The following is a 20,692-nucleotide window of genomic DNA, read 5'->3' as shown; positions in this document are numbered from 1 at the left end:
TAAGCATGCTCAGACCTCCCCCACAAACAAGTAAATCCATGAAACGAACTCTTCTTAAACCTCAGAGCTATTTGACTTCCTTAGAAAGTAATCTATACTATAATCACCTCAATCTCCTATTTATTTTTCAACCATTGCGATGATGGTTATCCATCACTCCATTGAAATCACTCTCTCTAAATTCGTCAATGACCCTTCAACTGACAAACTTGCCAAATCCAATGTTTACTTTTCTATTGTCCTATGAGGCTTCACTGCCATGTTTTACAAATGAGTCCTCTCTACCACTTTACTTACAACTCTCCTTCCTTGATTTCCATATACCACTTATTTGTGGTTTTCCTTTCAGTATCTTGGCTTTTCCTTCATAATATTTTTCATTTGTCTCTCTTCCTTGGTCTGCTCTTTAGAGGCTATTGTTTATTGTTTTTTTTTGCCCCCTTCATTTTCTGTTTTTCTCACTCTACACATAAGACCTAAGGGACTTATCCACAATGAGAATATCACTGTACTGATGACTTCAAAATCTTTATCTATAGCTTTGACCTCTTTGGAGAGCTCCAGACAGGTCTAGCTCAGTGCTCATTAAATATTCCCACAAGCATCTCAGACTTCAACCTGTCCAAAATCAAACTCACTGTCTTTTCCCTCAGACCTGCTTTTTCTCTTGTGTTATTGTGTCACAGTGATTTCAGTAAAGTTTAAGATCTTTATATTGGCCCCTAAAAAAAGCTTATTTTGCTTTAGCCCCTGTAGAATTTTCTTGCTTTATCTTCTCCATGTGCTCCCTACTTGCTCCCTGAATTCCAATCCTTGAAAGCTTATGTGATAGTCTTTATTTTGTGCCTTTGCTTAGGCAATTGCCTCTGTGGTATTGTTTGTTTGTTTGTTTGTTTGTTTGTTTGTTTGTTTAAATCCTGTTTGCCCCTCTGTGCTTATCTTAAGAATTGCTGTTCTTGGCAGTGCTATTATATCGAATTATAGATTTTTGTGCATCCTTCCACTGGATTGTGAACTTAATGAAAATTTTGGTCTTTTCACCTCTGAATTGTCCATGTCCAACATGGTGTTACAGCATCATTATAGTTTAATTATTGTCTGGCATTTAAAGTAATTCTAATGGTCTTACCTTTTCTGGTCAAATACCAGAGGATATTCATATTTTTGTTTCTTCTCTGTGAACTTGTTTTCTTCTTTTATTTCTATGGGATATTCATTAACATCACAAGGCAAAATGAAATCACCTATCTGTGATAAGTTGAAGAGCCTTCTCTGTCCAAAATATCCAAGGTAATGACCGTTGGCAGCATGCCAGAGCCTGAGGAAAGGCAGACGTAGGGGGAATAAAGTAACAGAAATTCAGTGGGAGTTCTATTATTGATCTAGATTTTCACTGGTCCATCAGGGATTTTAAACTTGAGTCCAGGACTCTTCCTTTTAAATATATGAGTCTAATCATAACATAAACATTTTTATCGTTAGAATTCTAATCTACAACAATTTTGGGAAATGTCAGTTTGAATCTGTGCTTATGAATCTGTACTTCCATTCATTAAAGCCAGAAAATAAGGAACAGATTTTTCTCCAACTAACACTGCTCATTCAAGCTAATCAGAACCCATGAGGACTGAATGTGGAACGGGCTATATCTCAGCTGTCTACTTTTTGCATCAATAGAACTTTTGGTAGGAGATACCTAGTGATTCTTTTACTATTACTAAAATCCTCTCGACATCCATCCATGATTCCTACTATTGTGGAAACATCATACTGATGTTTACAACTGAGGTCTGAAATAGGATGGCAAAAAGAAGTGGCTCCTCATCCGTATGTATTATTTCACCATCAGTTCATTCCAGGAGGCCACTCTAATTAGCCCACGTGGTTTAAAGTAATACAGAATGTAATTAGCAGGAGTGTGTCCCTATGTCTTATAGAAAGATAAAATAATATTTGGAAGATCTTCCTTTTATGTCTTGATTTCACCTTTAGGGTAACAAATGATGGAAACAATCATCATGTTTCTGCTGCAATGACCCAGGAGGAAGATAAGCTAAATGAACTCAGAGAAGATTCCACAAAGTCTAAGTGGTATTCCAGACCCAAGCGGTAGGCACTGAAGAGGAGGCAGAGCAGAGGTGTCCAGTCAGGACTCCTCACACCTGACAGTGTTCTGAGAACGTAGCATGATTATCCTACGTCCCTTACGTATTTACATTCCCCAACACTACATAAATGTCATGTCCTTGCCAAAGCCACTACCAAAGTGAAATGGACCAGCCCTGTCCACACAGAAGTTAGAGGGGTGAGGGGCTAACTTCAGGAGAACTCTAAATTCATTCTACTCTAAGTAAGTAACTTTTGGCTTCCTTGTTTTGTGGCATTTCCTGTTCCAGGTAGTCTGATCCCACCTCTTAGCCTGATATCCTGGGTCTCAGATATGAATCCTTAGTCCCTTTTGTTTTCTGCCCCAGAGCTAAGCTTTTATGTTTTTTCCTGTTATAAAGTTATTATCTTTTTGACAAATTTAGAGTATTAAAATTGCCTACCCCTTTAGAAAATGGCAGCTAGTATTAGCAAAAGGACGTGGCTTACGTATGAAGAAAAGGGTATTCTGAGATAGATATTAATAGAGCTAGAATTTTCTGAACTGAGCATCTGGGACTATCGTCACTTGAAGGAATCATGAAAGTAATTTCTTCAAGTCAAGGGTAACTGGTTTGAGCAGGGACTGCTTGTAACAACAGAGAATGTGCACACAGGTGATGTGTGTGTATGGTTTTGGCACAGTTGGTGCCAATACACAGTCTCTTTGAAGCACTGACCTGGGCCCAGCAGTTATTTCTCTTTTTTTTTTTTTTTTTTTTTTAAGATTTTATTGGGGAAGGGGAACAGGACTTTTATTGGGGAACAGTGTGTACTTCCAGGACTTTTTTCCAAGTCAAGTTGTTGTCCTTTCAATCTTAGTTGTGGAGGGCGCAGCTCAGCTCCAGGTCCAGTTGCCGTTGCTAGTTGCAGGGGGCACAGCCCACCATCCCTTACAGGAGTTGAACCGGCAACCTTGTGGTTGAGAGGACGCACTCCAACCAACTGAGCCATCCGGGAGGCAGCTCAGCTCAAGGTGCCCTGTTCAATTTTAGTTGCAGGGGGCGCTGCCCACCATCCCTTGCGGGACTCGAGGAATTGAACTGGCAACCTTGTGGTTGAGAGCCCACTGGCCCATGTGGGAATTGAACCAGCAGCCTTCGGAGTTAGGAGCACGGAGCTCCAACTGCCTGAGCCATGGGGCCGGCCTCTAATTATTTTTTGACATTTTATATTAATTTCAGATGTACAGCACAGTGGTTAGACATTTATATAATGTAAGAAGTGACCCAATTAACACTTCTGATGACAGGTAGCTGAAATAAGCTGGACAGAGACCCCAGAGACAGAGTAGTGAAAAACATCCATAATAATAAAATGTCATATTATTGATTTTTCCCACTCATAAAATAGCAGCTCCATTTGCCCCCAAATAGAACCTTATCACCACAGATTCACCTTGAACTCAACATTTCTAGAAGTTCTCCTTCATCCATCCACATGCTAAATATTTTTCTCTCTTAGTGCCTCCTCCTCAATGAATGACACCAATGTTCACCTAGTTGTATATGACAAGAGTCATTCTTTTTTAAAATAATTTTTTCTTTTTCAATTACACCTCACATACACTATTCTGTTAATTTCAGGTATACAACATAGTGAGTAACCCCAATAAATCTAGTACCCATCTGACACCACACATAGTCATTATAATATTAATGACTATATTCTCTATGCTGTACTTTACATCTCCATGACTGTTCTGTAACTACCAATTTGTACTTCTTAATCTCTTCACCTTTTTCACCCATCCTCTAACCCCCCTCCCGTCTGGCAACCATCAAAATGTTCTCCGTATCTATGAGTTTGTCTCTGTTTTATTTGCTGGTTTATTTTGTTTTCTAGATTCCACATATAAATGAGAACGTATGGTGTTTTTCTCTCTGAGTTGTTTCACCCTCAAGGTCCATCCAGGTTGTTGCAGATGGCAAGATTTCATTCTTTTTATGGCTGAGTAATATCTCATTGTATATATGTACCACTTATTCTTTATACATTCATTTATTGATGGACATTTAGGTTGCTTCCATATCTTGGCTATTGTAAATAATGCTGCAATGAACATGTGGATGTTCTTTTCAAAGTAGTGTTTTGGGTTTCTTTGGATAAATACCCAGAAGTGGATTTACTGGGTCCTTCTTTGTCTCTTGTTATATCCTTGGTTTTAACATCTATTTTGTCTGGTATAAGTATTGCTACCCCAGATTTTCTGTTTGTTTGTTTCCATTCTCTGTGGAGAATACAATCAACCACAGTCCTCATGTAAATCATGTCAGTTGGCTTCCATTGCAGTGCTATGCTAACCCCTCTGAATCAGGTGAGGCAGCCAAGGAATAAAGAAATAAAAAGTACATTTTACAAAAACAATCACAGTGTCATTGAAATAATTAGCTCACCCTAACTTTTCTCAATATTTTTCTTTTCTATGACTTTTTAATGATTTCTGATCTGGTGTTTCTTTCTGTGGTTTTCCCTGGGTTTGGGCCTATCTCTCTGAGCTGTCCATCCTGCTTAATTCTTTGGAATAAGTCTACAAAATCACTTTCATTGAAAGTATTTATTATACCATCTAACACAGATGCACATTGCATCTCATTTCCTTGTGCATGGAAAAGAATTCCAAATCACTGGCCATCTTCTCAAAGCAACTTTTGTGCTTCTTTTGTTTGTTTGTTTGTTTGTTTATTTTAATCAGCTAATCAACATCGCATTTAGTGTATAGACTTAAACTTGAGCTTAACGTTCTTTCCTCTCATACTCAAACACTGAATTCACAATATGAAAGGCCACGCACCTTACTGAGCCATCGATGGAGGCAGTAAGCACCACTTGTTTGTCTTCTGCATAGACAACTTGAATAATTTCTAAAGAATGAGCATGCCAGGCAAGCAGCTGCTTGAATTTCTAGATGGCAAAAATAAAGCATATACATTGGAGTAAGTTTGCGTGCTGGTCAAAATTCAATCTTGAGCAAAACCATAAATCATTAAAGGCCCCATATTATGAGTGAACATCTGTGGAAGATGATAAAGTCTCTACCCCAATTAGCACTGTTCTTGCTTCTTAAATTACCCAAAATTCCATTTTTGGATATTTGTTAATCTACATGTATCCCTGGGAGAGGACAAGACAAATCTTGCGTCTTTAGCAATTTATCATTTATTTGATGATTAGCAATTCATTTAGTTGAGATTACTAGATGACTAGATGAAAGACTAGCCTTAGGATAAAGGATGTGTGTGTGGGCGGGGACCAAGAGGGAATACAATCAGTAGTAGAAGGAAACAGACTTGAAAGGTGGAGACTAAAGGAGAGATTGGCAAAAAGACTTTTGCTATTTTCAAATTTTATCCAGATATAACCCTGGCTATTTTGGGGGATGGTAGGGGCAGTGGTATATGATAACTGTATACCACAAGGAATTAACAAAAGAAATGGGCCCAGCTAATTCTCTTTCAAAGGCATGATTGGTATGCTACTTCAGGATATGGCCTATTCTCATGTGTAGAGCCCCTAAATAGGCCTTAGAAGATATTTCTAAATTGTGTGAACTAGAGTTGTCAACCGGGGAGCTGGCTCTGCGGTCACATCCCCTGAGAGTATGTTCCCTCTCTTATTGATGGATACATACTATATGACCTTACTTCTTCCTGGGTCATCTACCTAGGAGCATTTGTGGCTAGATTTCTAGCAGCTTCGAGTTCTATGAAGCTCCTGTTTATTTACACTGTAACAAATATTAGGCATAATTCCTTCTAAATTCTTGGCCTTCTGGTTCAATTCCCTGTGATTCTTCTTAAAAGAGAGCCAGGGTGACATCTTCTGCATTCTCCTACTTCTTACTGTCTCTAAGCTGTTCTAGAACATCTGGTCATCCAAGGGCTCTTTCTCTGCCTTGGTGGGGATTCTTGAAAGTGAGTGTTTCTCTAACTTGAACCGTATCTATAGTAAAAAGTACATTTTACTTCATGACCCAGTACACACATACAATACCTGTACATGCACCTAAAATGAGCTTCAGTATCCTTCACAAAAGAACCTTAACCTTACTATATGCCAAGCACACTGATATTGTCTATTCTAGTCTTTTGCATTTAATTCCACTCCATTCTTTTCTACTTTTATGAAAATACTGCTTGCCACTCATTAAATTGATTTTGGAACCCCACAGTGGATTATAAACTGTAATTAGGAAAACAGTGTTCTAAGACTTTTTTTTTCCTGTATGCATGTGTACGCAATCATACGTATGACTTTTCTTTCTGTGGACAGGTTTTGACTATCCTATCTCTTAAAATATCTGTACTCCATGAAGTGCCTTCTTAACAGTAATGTTGCAAGAGAACCAAACTAACCTCTGATTTATAGACTGACATATTAGGTTTTCATCATAGTTGTAATTTATAATTGAATCTGGCTGAATACATGGTATATATTAGTCTATGTAATAATGAGATCTTATAACCAGATTCTGCTGTATATTTATAAACAGGCAGCCATGTACAAATTGGAAAATCACATTGTCCAAATACAGAAAAGGCTGAATGGGGAAAATTTAAATAAGTTATTAAAAAGGTTCTTTTCTTTTAAACTGGTGAAAATGCTTTAAAATCAATTCCACTATTATTCCATTTTAATATAATTACATAACTTTGTTTTAAATATTTTCTCTATTTTGAAAGGTCTTGGTTGCCAGTTTATAGAAAGTCCATTTGCAAAAAGTCATATTTTTATCTGTTAAAATTAATATAATATTGAGAATCATCCATCACAAGTAGGAGATAATCTAAAACAGTTAGATAATCCTCTACCTATACATGACTCAATTATATGATTGTTTTTGTTCACCTCACAGAATGCCTTAATTTTAGGACATTTATAGTTGTGGATAAATGTTGTGCTTCATAAGTTGAACCGTATTGTCTGCCATTTGATAGCAGTGCGTGTTATATATGGAAAGAGCACTAGAGGAGAGGACGAGAAATCTGGTTCTGATCCTGACTTCATCATAACTGTCTGTGTGATTGTAGGCAAGCCTGTGTCTGATTTCCCCTCTGTAAAGTGAAGAGAAGCATACTCAAGCTAAATAGCTGAACTTTATAAAAACTATAATGGATTCTGGGAAACAAAAAGAAAACTCCATAGATAAAATGAAATAATATCTGAAACAATAACCGTTCTAAAACACTCTGCAAGGAATCCAGTCCTAATCCATGTATCCATCTGTTAACACTTATAATCCAAATATAAGACATTACCATGTAAGCTAATATTTACCTTTGGGATTTGAAGTATTAATTTAAAAGGAAATAAGCCTATAATAAAATAGTGCTTTCCTGCTGTGCTCTTTAATTAGTATTGAGTCTTTATAATATATGTATATATTTGTATATCCACAAAACACAAGAAATATGGTTTATAACTATATTTAAATGGTTATAAAGTAAGGAGATTGTGACATTTACGTTGCATGTAAGGAGGATTTAGACTACATGGGAGAAAGGGTTTCTTGACAATAATAATGTTTGGGTACAAGGTTAGGCTTGCAAGGAAAGGTGATGGAATTTTCTTTTATGAAGATGTATAAGTTTAGAAACTGACTGTGGACTAGATGATGTGTGAACTCTTTTAAGCTCTGGGTTTTTGCACAGATTCTCTCAAATAAGTCAAAACATGAAGTAGGTGCAAAGGGACCAGGGCTGGCTCACCACTCACTCATTCATTCCCTCCTCCCACCAGTACACCATTTTTATTTGTCAGATAGCTTAAGTTTCAATAGTAGTACGTATGACTTGAGAGTAGGGAGTTTGGTATTTCTACCTTTTTGTGGTGTCTAGTACAGAGAAATGCTGGCTAAATATGTGCTGATTCACTAATTAAACTAAAACTAAAATTCATACCTTTTCATCATGAGGTGGATCCAGGAAGGAACCAATACTGAAAAGGATAACGTGTCCTTCTGTATAAAATTTAAACATTGGAATCTTTCATTAGATATTCTATTGTCTAAGTAAATACTATCCAGACTGCCAAGTTATTTTGGCTCAGGCATTTATATTGATAAATAAAACAGAATCTCAGAAACCAGAAATGAAAGAAGACATTTCATACCAATTTTTACATGTATCAATTCTTTTTTTGTTTCTGGCTTAATAAATCATGATGAGGTTGCCTTACACACTCAAAGTTCTTCTACATATCAGGGAAGGTGAAATAGAAATGAGCACACAGTGACCAAATGGAGCCCAAACTGTTAGGGAGATAATCATGTTATAATCCAAATGATAGTTACAAATACATTTTAAAAAGCAACAGTAACTACTTTGTAACTACCAATTTGCATTAGTCATGGGGATGGAAAGTACAGCATAGACAATATAATCAATAATGTTGCAACAACTATGTATAGTGCCAGGTGGGTACAAGACTAATCGGGGGATCACTGCCTAAATTATATAAATGTCTAATCACTATGCTGCACACCTGAAACTAATATAAAACAATATTGAATATCAACTTTAACTGAAAAAAAAATAATTTAAAAAGGCAACAATGACTACACCTCGGCATATTATATTCAAACTGCAGAAAATCAAAGATAAGCCACGGAGGGGGGGAAATCACCTTACATATAGAAGAGCAAAGATAAGAATTGCATTTGACATCTCCTCAGGAACCATGCAAGCAAGAAGAGAATGGAGTGAAATATTTAGTGTTGAGGGAAAAACCTACCAACCTAAAATTCTGTATCCTTAGAAATTATCCTCCAAAAGTGAATTAGAAATAAAGACTTTCTCAAACAAAATCTGAGAGAACTTGTTGCTAGTAGACCTACCTTGCAAGAAATGTTTTAAAAAGTTGTTAAGAAGGAAATGGTATAGGCCAGATACTCAGATTTACATAATGAAGGAAAGAGCATTAAGAGAAAGAATGAGTGAAAACAAAATAAAAATGAACAGATAATAGTTTATTCAAAATAATAACAGCAACAATGTATTTGATTATTATAATTTACGAACACTTGAAATGAATGACAACAATGACATAAAGGATGGGAGGGAGGTATTAGGAATACTTTGTTATTATAAGGTTTTTGAATTACCTGTGAAGTGGTGTAGTGTTATTTGAAAGTTGACATGAATTAGATGTAAATACATATAGCAAACTGGGGAAACCACTAAAAGAAGTTAATCAAAAAAGAAATATAATTGATATTCTAAGAAAGGAGAGAAAATGGAATCATATAAAATGCTCACTTAAAACCACAAAAGACAGAAAAAGGGTGGAAGACAAAAACAAACAAAAAACAAGGTCAACAAATAGAAAACAGTAAGAAATACGGTAGATATTAATTCAACTATCTCAGTAATCACCTTAGAGGTCAACAGTCTCAATAAACCAATTAAAAGACAGAGACTGTCGGAATGGATTAAAAAACAATACCCAACACTAGTGGATTTCTACAAGAAATCCACTTTCAATATAATGACACATACGGATTAAAAGTAAAGGGATAGAGAAAGATTTACATGTAAACACTAATCAAAAGAAAGCAAGAATAGCAATGTTAATTTCAAATAGAGAAGATTTCAGAGCAAGGAAAATTATCAGAGATCGGCTTTATAACATAATGTTACAGAGGTCAATTCTCCAAGTAGATGTAACAACCCTTAACATGTGTGTGCCTATCAGAGCCTCAAAATACTGGAGGAAAAAACTTCAAGGAGAAATAGATGAATCTACTTTTATACTTGGAGACTTCAATACCTACTGAGACTGTTAGAAATGGACAGATCCAGCAGGAAGAAAATCAGTAAGGACACAATTGAAATCAACAGTACCCCATCAATCAACAGAATATAATTGACATCTATAGACTACTTCATCCAACAACAGTGGAATACACAGTTTTTTCAAGTTCTCATGGAATGTTCACCAAGATAGACCACATTCTGGGCCATAAATCACACCTTAACAAATTTAAAATAATATAAATCATAAAATGTATGTTTTCAGTGAATAAAAAGGCCCAATGGAATTAAATTAGAAACCAGTAGCAAAAACTTAGCTTGAAAATCCCCAAATACTTGGAGATTAAGCAACATACTTCTAAATAACAGGTCAAAGAAAAAAATCTCAACAGAAATTTAAAATATTCTGAACTGAATGAAAATGAAAATACAATTTCTCAAAATTTGTGGGAAACAGTGAAAGCAATGCTTACAGGAAAATTTAAAAAAGAAGAAAAGATCTTAACTTAATAATCTAAGTTCCACCTTAGTAGACTAGAAAAAGAAGAGTAAATTAAATCTAAAGTAAGCAAAAGAGAAATCATAAAAAAATTAGAGCAGAAATCAATGAAAGAAGGAAATCAATATAGAAAATCAATGAAACCAAAAGTTGGTTCTTTGTAAAGATCAATAAAATTGATAAACAACTAGCCAAGCTAACTAAGAAAAAAGAGAGCAAATACAAATTACTAATATCATAAATTAAGAAAAGACATCACTTCAGGTTTCATGGGCACTAAAAGGATAATAAAGGAATATTATGAATTTTATGTGTATAAATTTAATAACCTAGGTAAAATGGACCGATTCCTTGACAGACACAGTCTGCCAAAACTCACATAAGAAGATAGACAATTTGCATAGGCCTATATAATTAAAGAAATTGAATCAGTAATTGAGAATCTTCCAAGCAGGAAGCATCAGGTTAAGATTGATTTAATTGTGAATTCTACCACAAAATTTGCCTGATCTCAGATTTCTCTGCTATTCTGCTATAAACAGAAACAATGTTAATAGAAACCATGGAGACTGACAGATCAATAAAAGAAAGAAGCTAAGAGTATCAATAGAAAAGGACTGGTGGTAGGTAGTAAAACCAGATAAAATAAAGATAACCTTAAATTAAATGTAAATCCAATGATAATACTGAACGCAAATAGAAATGATTATTTTTCTACCATCTTTGGAAGACTCAAATAATTGTTGGTGCAAAGTGGTTTGTTGTGACTTTTATAACAAACTTTTGAAATAAAAAAAGTTCCTAAAAGAGAAGATGTAAAATTTAAGTATTAATATAACAATATCCAGATGCAGATCTCAAGATTACTTTAGCAAACAATAAGTGAAGGGGTGGGTGTAGAAAAAAGAGAATGATAAAGTGGGCTAAGCTTTCTGTTTAATTGAAAAGATGCTGTTTCCATCTACCTTCTAACAAATTGGTTAATTTTTTTTTTTTGCAAAACAAAGGTAAACGCTAGTAAAATTAAAAACCACATTTCCACATACATGTTCATTCACACACACATAATCTTTCAAAGTATAAGAGAGATGGAAAGAGAGAAATTTAGGATTAATTCAAAAGATAGAAGAAAGGAGACATCAGAAAAAGAATAGTGTTATACGAAAGAATTAAGCCCAACTATATTAGTTATAACAATAAATATAAAATATTTTATATTTAAAATTTTAAATATAAATATGAATTTTAAATATAAATATATTTTTATATTTTAAATATAAAATATTAAATATAAATATAAAATAAGTCAAGAATAAATAATCCTTTTCCTCTCTATTTCATCCCACTACTCCTTATAATAATGAAGATTAATGTCACAACCCCTTCAAGATTGAAAACTTTACATTCTTCCCAATATATAAGGTAAGGGGATGGGTAGTCCTATACCCAATTTAAAGATGGAAGAAATAAAATGTCTTGCTCTAAGGAAAGAGCTAGGAATGAAATACGTTCTTCTGACATTCATTCATTGTTCTACTTATTCAGCAAGCTACTCATGAGCATCCCTCTTATTGTTTTGTATCAAATAAATGCCACATATTTTCCTGCTCCCTTTTTATATCATGTAGGTTAAGATACCTGTGGCTGACTACATAAGGGTAATGACTTACCCACATTTCCAGTCAGTAGTATCCTGGTACAGGAATCAACATACAGGGATGTCAGAGAGATGGCAGCATGTTTTGTAAAAGGTAGCATATTTTTCAGTAGTCTTCCCTGAATAAATTATGATAATAAATTCTATAAAATATTCATATTGGAGTTGAGTTTCTCTATAAATAATCTATGTAAAGAATTATCTCTACTACTAAAACATGATTCTCTGTAATGAAAATAATTTGAAACTATCAATAAGACTCATTTTCTTGAAATTAAATATTCATTAAGGTATAGACACTATTAATTATAAGCATCTAGACTCTGATTATTACAAATCATCTCTGCACTTTGGTTCATTTTTTTTTCCCCCCTTCTTTTCTCCCTCCTTTTTGGGGATTGTTTTTTTCTACTTCTCATGACCTTTTCATGCAATTCCCAGACCTCTTTTCCAGTTACACAGTCTCTTTTTAAACAAACATTCTTTTCAGGTTTGAGTGTATCTCACTTGTTTTAAACAATAACACTGTATTTGATTTTTGACTTTTTGGAAATACCTATTTTTAAATATTAGTGCAAGATTTAGAGATTAAAGAGATTCAACAGCAGATTGCTTTTCAGCACTTAATGTGTCAGCATTGGGAAGGATTTCCACATTCATTGCCTAGAGAATTAACATCCAAGCTTGAGAAGAAAGAATTTGAATCTGCTGCTCATTTCCTGAGATTTACTTCCATATAATCTTTTTCCCCTCGTATTTCTCTCACTCTTTTATTTCTCTATCAGAGAAAAGGCATTGCTCCAGTGCTATAAGATCATCTCAGGGAGAGTTATTGCTACAATATTTTATATTTTCAAACCAGGAGTTTCCCCTAACAAGCTAGGATTCTATGACAGACTTGGAGGTTTCGCCCAGCATACAGCCATGCTGTGTTATTGGATCCCACTATCTGCTGGTTTCTGGGTTTCCCTCTGGGAAGGTACCACCTCCCTTGCCTCTCTAAGGATTTGATTGCCATTGTCACCAGTCTACTCAAGATCCTTTCTTCCATCATCTTCTGTCCTCTCAATTCAAACTTGGCCCATCCTCCATCCCAACTCATTAAAAGTTATTTTTTCATTGTAAAATGTTTAAGGACACTCAATGCAATGTAATAACTTCTCCTAATAGTTTGACTCACTAAAAATTTATGTATACTCAACATTTCAGTGTTCTTATATTATTTTACTACAATGCATCATTAATACCCTTTAATATTTAAATAACCAATGAAATATTTAGTGTCAGGTACTCATAGCTCAATATAAAGAAAAGAAAAAAATGCTACAGTTGGATGCTAGATGGAACCTTAGAAAGCTAAGTTTCGTGTAATAACTCTTTTAATCTTCCTTTGCTATTCCAAGTAAATAACGGGGCTCATCACCTCTATAGTCCACAAGCGGAGGTGTCCGTCCTCGTGTGCCGTGACGAGGATAGGTGGCTGGGCATCTGCCACGTTGGTGTGTTCAGGATGTTTTTTGTCCACTAGCTGTTGCTCTCCCGCCATGACATCTATTTGCTCACCTACTGAAAAATTAATGAGCTACTGTGGTGTTTGCAATACTTGGAATTCAAAATTTTATAGAATGCAAAAGGGGAGGCAGGTAGGATAGTAGCAAAAACAGCCCATTGTTTTTTCCTAGAATTGTTTCTTTAACCCCAGAGAATTTCAGTAAGGGCAGAGAATAAAACAATCATTAACAATGGAATCCCAGATCATGAGAAAAACCTAAAGAACTTATTTTTGATCCCATTGCAAAACTGATGCACTGTACATAACAGCTAAAACTATATATACAGCCAGGTTAAGTCTTGTATGTACAGAATGGCTTATGAATCTAGTGTAAATTTTAGGAAAATGGACTGGAGAGTAAGAAGCTCAGTCATAGTTTGGATTTTTAAAATCTAGAATTAGTATTAAAAGGACATCATCATAATGGAAATTCTGCCTCTTCCACTACTGAATCCTAAAGCACCTCAACATTCAGTCACAAAAATAACGTATGTTCATTAAGAGTATTCTATTGCCTGAGCGCCTTATTGCAAAGGAATTGCTTTATTATTAAGAAGAGAGGGGATTTCATACTGACCTTTAGCCTCACTGTCATGTATGCTCTGTTTGCTTCCCTGAATTAAGGGAGAAAAAGAGAAAATAATTCTATGACATTGTAAGGAAATGAGATATACTGGGTCAGTAGATTCTTCAGATAGTTACATTTACATTTCTAAATTAGTTTTAAAGTTATTTTTGAATTAATTCTTTGAAAAATGTATTGCAGAGATTTTCACATGCATAGAGCATCTGTAATATGTTTTCCTAGTGGCTCAGGTGTCACACAATGAGAGTAATTAAATGCCTAATACATGCCATGTTCTTGGTGTACATTATTTTGAATTGTTAACAATCATGCATGTTAGGCTTATTATTTACTTTTTATTGATAAAGAAACAGAAACTCAGAGATTAAGCACTGTCCCTAAAGCTAATCAGATAATACGTAAATGGAACTGTTGGTCTCAAGTTCAAGTCTGAACCTTACATCTTTATAAGTTTATTCTTTTAATTAAACTAGTGGTTTTAGAATAATTTTTGCAGTGAAAATCTCCATTTAAACAAAATCCTAACTAGAAATGTAATGTGTAAAAATAAATAAAATTGGAACTGAGAACACAATTTGAAAATCATTGCATGACATTTGGTGTTGTCTCTTCCCCCGTGAAAAATGTGTAATACTTTTTAGCAAAAGAGGTAGTCTAAAATTACTAAAAAAAAAAAAAAAAAAATGCTTTCTTACTTTATGAATGTAAAAGCAGCATATGTAATTTATGTTATTTATGATTATGTATTGATTGTTTGCAGATGTGAAAACCTTCAAAAGCAGGGAAAAAGGGATGAAAACAGTTTAGACTTTGCATTTTAGGGAAAACAAAAGTGTTTCATACACACATACCCACAGAGGATTTTTTCACCATTACTTTTATCAAAGGAGGGGCTCAAATGCAACAAATCATTATTTCTGAACCAACATTGAGTGTAACAGGAAGACATACTCTCCCTATTTCTTGCTTACCTTGCTGCTCTGTGGACCCTTACTAGAATCACACTGGGATGAAGAACATATGGAATCCTGACTTGAGCGCCTATAAGAAGAGGGAGAAAGCGCAAAGAGGAAAAGTTAAGATATTGTATCAGACTCAAAGGGTAATTACTTCTTTTGTCATCTGTAGATACAGAACCATGCACTTATAAAACAAAGCACACCTTATATCTTGTGTAACAAATGTTTATCTGTCTGGTGTTGGAGTTGGAGACTGCTGGGGCACCTTAGGAATAAAGATTGATTGCTGCCTGGGTTTGGGAAATGATCTGCCTGTCCCACTGCTAAGACTAGACTTAGTCCCAGAGGCTCTCACACGGCAGTGGTGGGTGTGGGGGTCCTGAGTAGCCTGGCTCTCTTCTGCTCTGCATTTTCCAATTCTGTCCTGGTCCTGACTCTGGAGTGCGCTGCTGTAATGGGCTGAAAAGTACCTTAGGGTTCTGGAGCAAGCATATATGGAGTCCTCAAAATATTATCAGAATAAGGGAATTTCAAGTCAAGGGGTAGAGAAGGTGTTATATTCTGGCTTACCTCTGGGTGACCCAAAGCTAGCACAGACGCTTTCGATTTCTCTCTAGAGATGTATTTACCATGGCCTATTGACTGAAAATCAGAGCTCTCAAGCAAATACAAAGAGAAAAATAGTTTTTCTTAAATATTTAAACAACCATCTCCTGCTCTCTCAGAAATGGATGAAGACTCCTCAGTTTTGGTGGATGTTGTATGGAAACTGCTACCACGTGATCTTTCGTGTTAGCCCTGCAGAGCCTTTCCTCTGCTTCACATCAGTGCTCATAGGGATTGATTCTGTCTACAGGTGTGGTCAAGTGAGCATTTTTCATCTCTGCCTCTGTTGGAAAGGCAGCTGTGAGACTGACAGAGTAAGGGAAATTAGATCCCTGGGGACCACATACCTACAAATGACAGGGACAGGGTAAGGCTGAAGCCAAGGAGTCGACCCAACTTACGCCTTCCCTCAGTGGTACTTTTCTTCATGCTGGGGTGAGGAGAACTGTTTTTATATCACCCACGGTGATAAGTCCCGGACAGTATTTCTTGATCAATAAGTACTGAGTTACCTTGCACATTCAGGGGTACGAAAGAGGAACAGTATGTCATTAATTCTAAAACGCTTGGGATCCAAGTCAGGGTCTACAGTGAAGCAATCTTCAGGTCTGTACCTGGAAAGAAGCACACATTTCCAGGAGAAACATTTACAAATGAGGTGACTCACGTGACTTATGTATCCCATGCAGAGCTAATCAACTCCTACAAAGTTGGTATCATTGAACATGAAGAGAAAACCCAGAAGTATCGCGTTGGAGCACATCTTCCTTAATAAGGCTCACGTATTCCTTAAGGAGCACATCTGCCTTAATAAGGTATAACAACATGACCATTTCGTGTTTAAAAGTCTTTTTAATTCAACAAGCTGGTCTAGTTTTCCTACTGATAGGTCAGAGAATGGGTCATTTAGCCTCCTATAAGTTTCATACAGTTTAAAGAATAGAATTCTACTCCAAAAAGGAGTGGCAAATTTGAATAAAATATGGCTCCTGCCATTAAGGAACTTAGAATTGAGTGGAGAAGATAAGCAGGAAATTCAGTGATTACACTATTCCTGTTGTTCCAGTCTCCCACTGACCCGGATTCCAAAGTACCACACAGCTTCTAGGCAGTGTCCTGGGTGCACAGCGATAATGCCAGCTGCCTGCGCTGGCACTTCATGCTTGGCTCTTAAAGCCACACTTCACACTCCTCAGAGCACATAGACCGTGTAGCAAGATGTTCCTCTTCCTTTAGTGGAAATTTCCTCTGCTAATTTGGACTGATGAGCCATGAAGGAACCTCCTGGGAGTGGGGCTGGGGGTCAGGGTGGGGGGTGGTGAACCAAGCTCAAAAGAGGAGCCTGTGGGCCTGGTAACTTGTTGAGCTCAAACTTTTTAGATATTTCTGCCTGCAGATGAGCTGGATGGTGAAATGGATTATTCATTAGCAAGAATATTTTCTAGTTTGGGCCCAAAAAACTTTGAACAGAAACAGAAGGCCTATTTCTCATGACTGGTGAAGGGATCTGTGGCAAGTTTAAGGCAGATCTAGACACGGCCTCCACCATGAATATGGAAACCATCTTTCACATTAGAGACTTGAAATTGGGCCTAAATTACATTGGACTGTTCTGTGATGAATTACATGTTCTGCAAAATACTCCAGTGATTCTAAATCAATTGTTTTTATGTAATCATCTTATAAAAAGGGGACACTATGTATGATCCGCTATGGTCAGTTATTTCTCTCTGATGGGATGTTGAATTTGCATGCATTCCTTGGGCATGCAGCATGCCTAGCACTTCAACAGGGAGGATCTCCACCTTTACGTTAGAAATATTCTCAGGGTAGCTTCCTCCTGTTTAGGCTGTGGCATCAGGATGATGGTCTTTGACTTTTTCGTTTACCTGATTTCCCTTAGTAGTGAATCATGTACAAACTGTATGGTACATATAGATATAGGTATCAAATGACAAGTACATAGTCTGTGAGAAAAACCTAAGGGCAGGGTTAAAGAGAAGGAAGAGAAGGATGACAGGAATTCTAGGGCCAGGGACCAAGAAAACATGGGCTGACGTACAGAGGGAGGGGTCTGCAGAATAGCTTAGTTCAACTAGAGGTCCAAAGGAGACTAAATACAGGGCCTAAATAAGAAAGGGACATGTCCTCTGAAAAGTTGGTTAAAAGACAAGACTCAGACTTAGATTGGAAAGCGGCATGGAGTCCAGGTAGACCAGTAGTATGTAAGGCAGTGTAAAGAGAGAGGCAGTGATTTCTTTTGCATTTTCGTCTTCTTTTTCCTTGTTCTCTCCCACTCTCTTCTCCCCTCCTTTATATTTCTTCCCTTTCTCCAAATGCTTAGAGAGATTTGATTTGTTATCCATCAATCAAGGTTCTTAACCACCTTGTACTTCAAAATACAATATTACAAACTCCTTTGACATACGGTGTTCACACATGGCCCTTGCTTTCTAGCCCAGTTGTGCAACTGTGGAGAGCTCATTCTTTGCAACCCATCCATAGCAAACAATACAGTGTTACATTAGTTCCTTTACAACCAATGGTAAGAACATTTGAAAATGGATGGCAGGGGGAAGGTAACATTTTTGGCCACGGTGTGGAGAATATCTAACTGGCTGAGATTTAGAATTGCATATGCCATGCCCTTGCTAGCATCGACCTATAATAAATTAGGTGTGTTGTGGTGGTGAATGAGAAGGAAAACCCATTGGGACTGCCTCTAACCATTTGACTTTGGTAACTGAGTACATGGTGGTGTCACTGGGAATCCAGGAAGAGATTTGGGGGGAGGGGTGGGTTGGGACAAAGTTTTGGGCATGTGGGGTTTTAAGGGTCTCAGTGGCATTCCAGATAATAATTGCCAGATCTATATGTTTGAAGCTCTGGGGAGATTAGAGTTTTAAATTATGTATTTTAAGTATTTGTTGAGGTTATGAATTTGGATAAGATCACACATGAAAGCATGTGCTAGACTGAGAAGTGTAAAAGTCAAAGCACTTGAGAATACAAATACTTAAGGCTCACCTTACTCATATTATTCTGGGATTTAGACACTTAGAACACAGTCTTCTCGTGATCACAACGTTCAGGAAAGCCTTCCTTGAGAATTATTCCTGCTTTTATTTATTGCTTTTGTTTGTTTGTTTAACATTGAATATTACTTTGGCTTTTCTGCAATACAACTTATATTGTTTAAGGAAAAGATGCAACTTACACTTCTTTGACAGTAAATGTTACAAAATTCCATAGGATGATCACACCATGTAAGGTTCCAGCAGCTATCAAATTATATCCTTCTACTTGTAGTAAATCAATGCAGTTCACTTCTGTACTAATGGCAGGATTCTACGGAGGAAGGAGACAGACTCACTAACCATCATGAACACGGTGTCTTACCACAGTGCAAATGCTATGTGGACACTTTGTTCTTCTATCATTAACTTAAAATGTTTTATGATTTAAACAAAAATTATTAAAGTAGAGTTGGCTAACAATATTATATTTATTTCAGGTGTACAACATAGTGATTTGACATCCATATACCTTACGACGTGATTACCATAAGTCTGAAAACAAAATGTCACCATGCAAAAATAATTATGGTATTATTGACTATATTCCCTATGCTGTACATTTCATCCCTGTGACTTCTTTATTTTATAACTGGAAGTTTGTATCTCTCATTTCCCTTCACCTTTTTCACCCATTCCTCCACCCGCTCTCCTCCGGCAAACATCAGTTTGTTCTCTGCATCTATGACTCTGTTTCTGTTCTGTTTTGTTTGTTCATTTGTTTATTTTTTTTAGATTCCACATATAAGTGAAATCATGGGGCATTTGTCTTTCTCTGTCTGGCTTATTTCACTTAGTACTCCCATTTTACTCTGTTTGAAATAAGTCAGACAGGATGGACCTCTAGGTCCATCCATGTTGTTGCAAATTGCAAGATTTCATTCTTCTTTATGGCTTAGTAATATTTACTCATATATACACACATTTACATATATTTATATAATAGTTCCTCTTCTAGGAATCTATCCCAATGATAGATTAAAAAATTGAAATGACATATGCATAGCCTATTTGTTAAAGCACTATTTGTAATTGGAAAAGATTAAAAACCACCCAAATGTTCACCCACAGGAGACTAGTTGAATAAACTATAGTACAACTGTACAAATGAAATACGTACTATAGAACTTTGAGCAAGAAAGCTGGAATATCTGTAAATCCACATTCATGGCCACAATAGCCAAAAGGTAGAAGCAACCCAGTGACCATTGGCAAATAAACAATATGTGGTCTATACATACGATGAATATTATTCCTTAAAAAAGGACAGAAATTCTGACACATGCTACAACATAAATGAACCTTGAGACATTATGCTAAGTGAAACCAGCCAGTCACAAAAAGACAAATACCATCTAATTCTGCTTAAATGAGGTGTCTAGAGTGGTCAAATTCATAGAGATAGAAAGTAGAATGGTGGTGGCCAGGGGCTGGGAGAGGTTTTGCAAAGTGAAAAGAGTTCTGTGGGTGGTGAGGGTTGTAGTCACAATAATGTGAATATATTTAGTACCACTGAACTATATACCTGAAAATGGCTAACATGGTAAAATATGTTAGCTGTTTTTTTACCAAAATTTTAAAAAAGATGAAATATCTTACAGTGATCTCCAGAATGTATTATTAAAATAAGCAAGGAATATAAAAATGGGTGTATGTCCTTCCATTTGCTTAAGAAGGGGTGAGGGGATACAAATATGGAAAAGTATTTGAATATATATTTTAAAATATAACACTGGAAATATAAATCAAAAGTTGAAAACGAAAGGTTAACTATAGGTTAGGGAGGGAACAAGGTGGAAGGGACAAGAATAGACGTTAGAACAGACCTGTTTTTTATATTTGATTTTGGAACTATTTAAATGT

The 20,692-nt window shown here is 36.0% G+C and overlaps 1 protein-coding gene across 1 annotated transcript in view; it reads right to left on the bottom strand.

Annotated features, from left to right (window-relative positions):
* WDR64 (WD repeat domain 64) overlaps positions 1 to 20,692 on the bottom strand; it is an 87,445-nt gene that overhangs the window by 15,705 nt on the left and 51,048 nt on the right. The window contains exons 16-24 of the mRNA XM_074316790.2: positions 18,973 to 19,103; positions 16,268 to 16,369; positions 15,162 to 15,231; positions 14,182 to 14,218; positions 13,476 to 13,615; positions 12,066 to 12,171; positions 8,046 to 8,104; positions 4,940 to 5,049; positions 1,130 to 1,318 (exon numbers count right to left, since the gene is read on the bottom strand). Coding sequence (XP_074172891.2) covers positions 1,130 to 1,318; positions 4,940 to 5,049; positions 8,046 to 8,104; positions 12,066 to 12,171; positions 13,476 to 13,615; positions 14,182 to 14,218; positions 15,162 to 15,231; positions 16,268 to 16,369; positions 18,973 to 19,103 — 944 coding nt within the window. The remainder of the gene's footprint in view (positions 1 to 1,129; positions 1,319 to 4,939; positions 5,050 to 8,045; positions 8,105 to 12,065; positions 12,172 to 13,475; positions 13,616 to 14,181; positions 14,219 to 15,161; positions 15,232 to 16,267; positions 16,370 to 18,972; positions 19,104 to 20,692) is intronic.

The sequence above is a fragment of the Rhinolophus sinicus genome, chromosome 6 (assembly GCF_057876585.1).
Source record: "Rhinolophus sinicus isolate RSI-liver-muscle chromosome 6, RSI-T2T, whole genome shotgun sequence".
NCBI classification, from domain to species: domain Eukaryota; kingdom Metazoa; phylum Chordata; class Mammalia; order Chiroptera; family Rhinolophidae; genus Rhinolophus; species Rhinolophus sinicus.
This window is presented reverse-complemented; position numbering and strand designations above follow the sequence as displayed.